The sequence below is a fragment of the Apaloderma vittatum genome, unplaced genomic scaffold, assembly GCF_000703405.1.
Source record: "Apaloderma vittatum isolate BGI_N311 unplaced genomic scaffold, ASM70340v1 scaffold4757, whole genome shotgun sequence".
NCBI lineage: Eukaryota > Metazoa > Chordata > Aves > Trogoniformes > Trogonidae > Apaloderma > Apaloderma vittatum.
Genome location: NW_009725551.1, coordinates 7,893 through 17,348, shown reverse-complemented (window position 1 = coordinate 17,348; position 9,456 = coordinate 7,893). Strand labels below are relative to the sequence as shown.

Sequence of the window (9,456 nt, the reverse complement as noted above, 5' to 3'; positions counted from 1 at the left end):
GCAGGGCCTGCTGCCAGGCCTCCGCTCTGGCTCGACGTGTGTGTTACCTGTCCTCTAAAAACGCCCCTGTGGCGCTGGTACCGCCGTGCCCGGCGCTCCGACGACGTGGGCTTTTGTTGTTGAAGGTGTTTCTATCCCCTGTGGTGCTGCAGGTTTTGGCTTGTGATCAAGGAAGATGGGCACATGGTTACAGCTCGCCAGGAGCCGCGACTGGTCCTCATTTCTGTAGGCAGTGAAAACGGGCACTTGACCTTGGAGGCCCCAGAAATGAAGAAGCTGTCTGTGCCTGTAAAGCTCCCCAGGAAAAATCCCGTGTACAACTGCAGGTACTAAAGAAGAATTTTGGGGTTTTCCCTCTCTTCCCTCTAAATGTTGTCTCTCATGTGCTTTTCAGGACTCTGTGGTGGTTTGTGTTTTCATGTGCAGGAATTGGAGGGTGAAGGTTGGGTGCTTGTGCTTCTTTTCAGTGGTGGTCTGTCGACCTGTCTGCATAACAAGGAGAAATGTCAAACCGGTGCCTGTACTGACAGGACAAGGGACAATAGTTTTAAACTCAGAGTCATAAGTAAGAAATTTTGTACAATGAGGGTAGTGAGACATTAGAACAGGTTGCCCGGCGAGGTTCTGGATGCCCCGTCACTGGCCAGGTTGGATGGGGCTCTGAGCAACCTAATCGAGTGGAAGATGCCCCTCCCCGAGGCAGAAGGGTTGGCCTAGGTGATCTTTAAAGGTCTCTTCCAATCGAGACTGTTTTGTGATTATGTTAAATTCTCTGCCGTGTGTTGTACACAAGGTTAGGGTTGATTGCCTTAACAAAAGCTCTAATTTTAATCTGCTAAACACTGGTGAAAACAAATTGGGAAAAGAAGACACAATATTCAAATACCATTCATCTTACATCTGCCAAATGAACTGTGATCTTCAGTCCTCAAAGGATGTCATGTTTACTGGTTCGTGTTTACTTCTAGTGTTTTTGGTTTTGCTTGGGTGAGCGCTTGCTTCTGAGAGCCTCAGTCATGCGTTAGTAGTACTTCTTTGTCACCACTAATATATGCATCAGCATTTTTGGATATGCACTGGCCATGTGGAACTGGTGAGGTGCCAGAGTTCAAATTTCCTCATCCCTATCTGTAGGCATTTCCTCATCCCTGTCTGTAGGCCAATATTAAAAATTTAGTTGCTGGACGCATTCTAGTCACAGGGGAAGGACGGTCATCCCCGGAGAGTAAGTTGCTCACTGAAGTTGCTACCTCAAAGATGTTTCAGGTGAATGAGCTACAAACATAGCCGTGTAACTGTATGCCTAGAGTTTTGCTGTATGAATGCAGGCTTGGTTATTTCATCCATACATTGAAATCCACGCTGGAAAATGCCAAGGGGCAGCAGAAAACCTTTCTGCTAAAATGTCAATTAATCTATTAAGACTATTTAATAATTAGAAATAGTGTTAACCCCTACAAAGATATGAATAAGTGTGTTTTTTCCCTTTGGATAGCAGAGTTGGTTAATCTACCAGCTGCTATAATTAAACTAAGAGTGCTGGAAAGACACTGCATTCTCTAGCCTCTGTTGCTGTGGAAACCCTTGATCAGCATAGCTCAGCATCTCTGTTTATACAAGGCAGGTGCAAGTTACAGATGATAGTGTTTTTCCTGGAAAAATAGGACAGTCTTTTAAAAATCTGTATATAATGCCTGTACATTAGCCATTTACACTTACACTACAAAACCATGCAGTTTCAAGGTGTTATTTTTTCTGAAATTTGTTGTGCCTTTAGAAAAAAAAATAAATAGACTAAATGAAAAATTATCTTGAGTGTTGCAACTTTAGAACTTGGTTATTTGTTCTCTTCTTCTGTCTTCACCTTAATAAACAGTTGCATGCTCTGACTTTTAGATTGCTAGAATTTGGGAATGCAAATAAGCAGAAGTTAGATGCATGTAAATGGACTTTAAAAATTACCAAGTTGTCTAGTGTTGTAGGTGGTGTCACAGAATGTGAAATTAGCAATACCCAGAGTTTAACATTGCCCTGTACTGCTCAGGAAGAATCCTAAGGTTTTGTATGACTCTACTGCACTTAAACAATTTGCCAGTTACCAGCTGGGTCTTTCTGATCCATTCAGCCATTCTTAAGAATGAGGTTTGGTAATAGCACTATATTCACAGAAATGAAGATTTGGCTTGCGTTCCTAGATTCTTCCCTTCCAGCTTGTGAGTGGGAGTTGCCATCTTACCGCACAGTACGCTCTGCCAGCAGGGCCCTCTGCGCAGACTGGTATTTATTCCGCCTTTGGGTGAGCATGAAGCCTTCAGCTCGGTGCTGGCTCTTGCCTGATAGTTGGAGCTGAGGCGATGCCGTAGTGTGTCTGGCTGCAAAAGGCTGCACGGATGCTTGTATGTAAAACTGCTGAGTCCAGTTGTGGATTTTATGTGGCTATTTAAAACTCCTGTGTTTGGGGCAGTCAAATGCAGGGCTGAAGCCCGTGCGTAGGCACAGTTTCTGTTTGTGCAAATATCAGAGGGTGTTTATAGCCCTCTGGTTAAGAAGCCTCATGTTCTTTCTTTGTGCCCTTTGCGTGTTGCAATAGTTAAATTGTGTGATCTGTTCCCATGGATCACTGTACTACCAAGTGCTCAGTATACATCTGCTTCATGGGTGGAAAATAGTAGTGTTGGAAGCTGTGAGACCCTCACCTCTGTTGTCCTGCCAGCGAGAAGGCACTCGGGGACTGAGAGCGTCGATGGAAGAGAAAAGCAGTTGAATACTGTCTGGGGCAGTGGTATTTAATCCCAACTTGTGCCGCAGAGTTGATAGTAGAGGGATCCCAGCAGATAGAGCAAGGGTATTGCTGCCAGCACTGTAATGATTCATCTCTTTCCCAGCTGAGTAAAGGAGGGCTTCCAGGAGCTGGGCTCAAGCTGGAACTGCCTGGGCATCTCTGTGCTTTAAGCTGTCCAGGCTATGATTGCAGAAGTAGAGGAAACTGCAGTATGTTTGGGTCAAAACTGCTACTTTGAAGAGAGGAGTGAAAGTATTCCTCACTGGTGTTGAAGGGTTGAGTTCATGTTTACTTTTTCTTGCCAGGAAAGTGTTCCTTGCACAAACTTATTTGTATTTTGCTGCCAGTGGCTTTTTATGCTCCATGGACTTTGCTTCCATCATAAATCTTTAACTTCTCTTAATGTAATGAGCTATTCTATATAAAGCTTCCTTAACAATCAGGGACATTTGCAACTAATAACATTTGTAAATGTCAGTTACAGTAACCAAATGCATCCTTTCAGACTCATTAATTTTCTGAAATTAAACACCTTCCAGCTGATTTCTGAGTAGTAATCTTCTTGTGCTGCAGTTGCAAATGCAAGAGTAGACTCTTTTTTGCTTGGAAGTATGGCAGTCAGTTTGTTACTGTTGCTGTTGATCTGACAGGTAGGTCTGGGCACCTGAAGGCTATTTCGTGGCTTCTTCTTTCACAAACTGATATTGTTGAGCCATGTTCATATTACTTGACCTTCAAAACAAGGTGGCCCTAAGGAGATTGTGTGCTGCAATGATCTTTGTGACAAATTCAAAAATCAATTTCCACCTCGTTATAATCCAGGCAGTTTGTTTCCTGTGTCTTGCTGCTACTATTGAAACAAGTTGTTTAACTTTTGAATAATAAGCATCCCTGAGCCTAACTTGCTGATGTGTCTTGTGATTCTTCAGGGTGTTTGGACTGGATATCCAAGGCAGGGACTGTGGAGATGAAGTGGCTCAGTGGATCACTGCTTTCCTGAATTCACAGCCCTATAGACTGGTGCACTTTGAGCCCTCCATGGTGCCAAGGAAGTCAAAGGACATAATGAACCTTTTCCGAACCACAGATGAGGTAAATGAATGTTCTTTTTCTCAGAAGTACTTTCTTTTAACCATTTCCCACCTACCACTGAAACCTGTAGTTGCCGTCATTGGTGATTGAGTTCAGTTTAGCAAGGTGTGTAGTCATGGACTTAAATCACATGAATATTCTCCTTTTCTGCAATGAGATGACTTGCTTAAATTTTGCTTTAAATCTGTTCTAAGCTATTGACCATTCACAGCTGAAGAGTCCAATACTGGTATTTGAAGAGAAGCTGTTACATTGCAGAATAGCATTCCTTTTTGTTCCTCAGTGAGTAGAAAAGAGTTATAATTTTAAAGATGTTTTGGTGGTGTAATATTTGTTGCATAGAAAACCTCTGCTCCCTATCCCTTGTTAAGTCTGGGGATGTACTGTGATGAGCTGTGTTACCTTGTATTTTGTTTAAAGAAATGATGCTTAACCCAGGGCTCTGTAGGTGTGGGCCTAGGAGTTAAAATCCAAAGAAGGTTACAGAGGTTTCATCTCTTTTTCTGTGGGAAGAGGCTTGAAGGTGGGTTGTTTGAGGAAGTTATTGCAGGTAGGGGAACATGCTGTGCTCAGAGGTTCTTGTATAACTGGAGCCACTGATGCCCTTCTTTTTGTCTGAACAGCTCTCTCATGTGAAGATGTTTTGAACTGTACCTGCTAAGTGTAGATTTTTTAAGCAAAAGCAAATTGTGAGAACCTTACCTTACTGATGTGATGTTTTGTTTGTCACTGCACAAATAGAAGGAGATATAGTCAGTTATGGACTTCCGTAGATATGCATTTATTACGTAAGGACACTAAGACCAGTACAGAAGAACAGGTTTTGGCAAAAGGGACGTCAGATTAGGAGGGGTAACATTCAGGAATCCTAGCAGGGGTTTTCATAGGGTTATTTTACCACTTGTCTTCTTGTGGTTCTAAAGGCATGTACAAGGAGGGTAAAGTATAATATAAGAGAAAGAGAGGAGGAGGGCTACACACTAATTCTTGCCAAAACTTCCTATTTTTTATCCCCCTGTGGAACGAGCATATATAGGAGGTTTCTTTTAATACTGTTCATTGGCCTTGTTTGCTGAAATGGCAGCCCTCCAATTTTCAAGCAAACTTAGACTAACAAATGGACAATTGCAACTTAGTTTTACTGTTCTGTGTGTGAAACTCCCTCTGGTGTTGTGATAAGATAGATACATTACATAGAAAAGCCCAAGTAGTTCAACTTTGTTATTGAGCCAAGGAAGTTCAGCAAGTCCATAAATGTAGTAAGTGCCTTTCATAACTTAACATAACATGTTTTACTGATACACTTATTTCTGTCTGTAATGCCTAGAATAAATGTCTAGGAGATGTGTACAGTATTATTTTGTAAGAAGGTGTGGTAGCTTCCATAATTTTGGTTTAATTCTATAAGTAGAAGTTTAAATTTACAATTTGAGCAAATGAAACTTGCTGTCGTTAGTGAAATAGGACAGGGTGTGCTATTTTACCTGGTAACCTGCTTCCAGGAAAATGAAAACCTGAATGCAGCAGACTAACAGTCAGGCTAATACTGGCTGCCGGTTCCGATATGTCTGTCCTGTGACTATTCAGTAACTTTCCTCCCATGCTCTTAGAACAGCCTTAGGATTTGTTTGTGTTTATTTCTGTAGGTTGCCTATCCTGACTGTTGCCCAGTCTTGATGATCTCAGAAGCTTCACTGGAAGATTTAAATACCAGGATGGAGAAGAAAGTTAAAATACAAAACTTCAGGCCGAATATTTTTGTAACAGATTGCAGTGCTTTTGAGGAGGTAAAATAACTGTCTTTTAATATATTTGTGAAGGCTTGGTTATGTTTCTTTGTCACTGAGTTTCCTTGTGTGGTGGTGCCCTCAAGGATGAGGAAAGCTGGTACTCCCTGATTTTTACAACTGGATTCCCAAGGGGTACAGCTTCTGCTCACATCAGCACATGTGAAACATTGAGGGAGGTGACAGGTCTGTGACTGCTGATTTAGCTTAGCAAAGGATAAAATAAGTGTATTTAAATGACAAGCTTGCTGCTGAAAGCTCATCTTTAAGTATAAAGTAGGGAAGGCTGTGCGTGCTATAATTGATCAATTAATGATACAGATGAGCAATTTGTAAATTGACAGTGCAGTGTTTTATAGCCTTTGGCACAAGGGTAAAACTGCCCCATACAGTACTACAGTCTGTCACTGTGTCTCATGACAATATTCTGGTAGTTCAAAAAATACTGTCTAAGAAGGTATATGGTGATGAAGTGAACATGGCAATTTTCACATATTCTTCTGTCATGTTGCTGTTTTTCCAGAGAATTTACTCTGGATCTGATAATTTCCCAAATGTAAAAAGTTCCTAAAGTGGAAATGTATTTTGTCTTCTGAGAGAGATTGCCATAGGAAGCTTGTGTAGACAAGAAGTAAAAACTTCCACTAAAAATTACTTTCTGCAAAAATGGTGACTTAGCAGATGTCACACATCAGATTATCACACACGTACAGTAAGAATAAGCTTGCTTTAGGTTCAGACAAGTGCAGGCTGCAGAATGAGATTTATTACTTGTGTATCTTTCTTTCCAGATGTAATGACTAGTGGGTCTTGAATTGGATGAATGAAGTGACTTTAGGGTTTTCATTAAAATTTTACCATACTATAACTGTACTTATTTTGAAGGTACAAGTGAAGATGATCATCTCAAATGGTACTGCTGCTTCTAGGGGTGACTGTGCCACTCCTGGAAAAATGGTTGTGTGTGGACATGTCTAATCTGTGCATAATGTTTACCTTCTCTCAGGACACCTGGGAGGACATTCTTATTGGCGATGCGGAGATGAAAGGGACGGTGTGCTGTGCCAGGTAAACATTTGAGACCATTGTTTTATACAGATGTATAGACATTTATGCTAAGAAGCCATTAGTGATTTGGCGCTGTCTGTTATTGCAGGTGTATTTTAACAACTGTCGACCCAGACACTGGGGTCCTGGACAGGAAGGAGCCCCTGGAAACGTTGAAAAGGTTGTAAAAATACCAGTGCTTCTCAGGCTGTGGGGGTGGATTCAGGCTAGATCCCAACAGATGTTAGACTAGTGTTTTAGGAGTAGTTTGAAGCGTGTGTGTGTGATATAAAAATGCAGCGAAAAGGTCTTTGTATATTGGCTTCCATTCTCCTTTCTGCAATTCTCTATGGTAAGAAAATACAGAAAGTTCTCTGTTCTTTCTTGCACACTTTGCATTCCCTGTCTCTTTCCACTCTACTGGGGTGAATGTCTGGGATAACAGGTATTGAAGGTGTTTAAAGGTCTAACTTTGCAACTTTGGCATTTCCTTCTATAGAGTATTTTTTATGTGTGTTGTATGTGGATGTGTGTATACAGTCAGGCTTTTCTTCTCAGTTTAAACTGCTTGTTTCTCTTAATTGCAATATTTTATCTAGTTTCTAGTCTAGTATGGTGACAAAAACAAGGCGTCACTATTTGTATGTCCTCTCTCTCTCATCAGTGATGCTTTGATGTTTAGAATTTGCTACCACTGATTCTAAAGAAGTGCTCTCTCTTTGCAGTTACCGCTTGTGCGATCCGTCTGAACGACACATATACAAATCCAGCCCTCTGTTTGGGAGATACTTTGCCATTGACAAAACCGGAACGATTCAAGTTGGAGACCCTGTGTACAAGATGGTCGAGTAACGAGAGAGGCTTTGATGCCTTTCCACTTTGATATGCCAATTGTTTTCCCAGCAGCATAACTTTTTTTTTTTTTTTTTAATTCCTTCAGTATTTTTTCTTGTATGTTCCCTGGTAAGGTGCAGGAAAGTCTTTGAGGCTATGAAGTCACAGTCATTTCAGAACATGTCTTCTAGTACCATGACTGTAGCAACCACTTCTTCAGATTTTTTGGAGGCTGTGACAGAAGAAACTCTAATCCAAGGCAGATTTCGCAGCACTGCTATGAGGATTGCACCTCCTAAAATTCTATGTCAGGCTCGTTGTCAGAATTTGGAATCGTGTACAAGGGATTTGCATTGTGTGTTAGCTACATTCAGTGCCTATAAACCACACAAAACAATTGTGCCGATTGTAAAGTAAATATGCTGGTCACAGAGCTGCCTTTACAAGTGAACATGAAGTGCAGATGGCAAGGCTTGGTTTTAGGTTCCACCTTTCTTTAGTTCTAATCACCTTACCCTGTCCATGTCTGGAGGTACTTCGGGGTTTTTTTCTTTTTTTTTTTTACACTATTTCTTAGCCTGCAGTCACTTGGTGAAGATTGCTGCTGTCTTTCAAGGTTAGAACAGTATCAAAAGGAGAAAGATTGTGAGCTGACTAAATGCTGCTTTAGTTTAGAGATGGGAACCCTGGCTAAGGCTATGTAAGACTGTGAGCTTGATAGAATTTGAACCACCAGTTTTCTCTCCTGTGAAGAAACCTGGTGTAATACTGAGGCTGTAGTTCCAGTTTGGCTAAAGTTAGGTGTTCACTGGATTAGAGACTTTATGCATACTAGAGGGGAGACTAGCTCTTGAGAATTATTTGTTTTCGAGTCTGACCCATGCAAGCTGACGTCCCAGCCAATATTGCAGGGCTCTCTGTTCGTGCATAGTTCCTCTCTGGCTCAGTGAATCTCTTGCTATGGAAAGTTAGGCTGCTAAACAGATATTTGGGAAGCTGCAGTTTTAAACTGAGCATGTTAACATCCTTACTGGTCATGCATTTAGATCTTGGGTTGCTCCCCACCCATGCCCCTATTCTAACCAAAACACCAACCACTTGTAGGAAGCAGATAAATTATATTTTATGCTATATTTTATACTGCATAAAACAGATGGGAGAGGAAACTAGATGGATTATGGCAGTAGTATATTTTCTTTATAAATGTTACTTTTTTCTTTCTTTTTTTTTCATTTTTTGAACAATTCCAGAACAAAAGCTAACCGTCTTTCACACGCTTTTCTGCCTGTTGCCTTGTTATGGATTACTAGATGTAGAAAGAGTAGAAAGAGGGTTGAAATAGCCAGAAAGAGGAACCTAATTAAGTGTGAAGGATAAATACTACCCAATTTGGTGGTTAGACTCATTATTTTCTGTTGTGAATATGAAACTGGAATTTTGCTCCATGTCCGCTACTTGAACCTCTAAAATGAAGAGACATCATGCCTTTGAGCTAATTCAACCACATGTACATAGCAAGCCTGAAGCAGGCATGTGGGCAAGGTAGTTTTATATTATTTGTGAACTCAAGAGTTGCTCCGAATATCCTTGTGTTAACAGAGTGCACTGTAAGTATTAAGTTTTTCTGCAACAGAGAAGTACCCAGTTGGGACTGCATGTTGCATATTGTTATGCCCGATGCAGCAACCAGTGGGAGGAAGCCAGAGAAGAAGCATCATTTGAAAATGAAAATAATCCTGTGGTTCACTTTTTTAAAAGAATATGTTGAAGATCCGTAATACTAGAGGCTGAAACCTTATGGAATTCCTAATGATATTTTTAAGCAAAGACAGCCTGCTGGCCTGCCAGAGCAATTAGTTTGTCTCTTCATTAAGTCAAAAGAGCGGAAGGAAAGAGAGCTGAATTCTAGCCCCT

At 41.0% G+C, this 9,456-nt stretch overlaps 1 protein-coding gene across 1 annotated transcript; it reads left to right on the top strand.

Annotated features, from left to right (window-relative positions):
- Positions 1-152: 152 nt before the first annotated feature.
- Positions 153-7,560, top strand: LOC104276561 (mitochondrial amidoxime reducing component 2-like; the record flags this gene model as incomplete). Its single annotated transcript, XM_009872933.1, has 6 exons — positions 153-326; positions 3,712-3,874; positions 5,521-5,661; positions 6,668-6,729; positions 6,818-6,889; positions 7,434-7,560. Coding segments are annotated over 6 exons (739 nt in total), but the record flags the coding sequence as incomplete, so codon positions are not given.
- Positions 7,561-9,456: the final 1,896 nt, after the last annotated feature.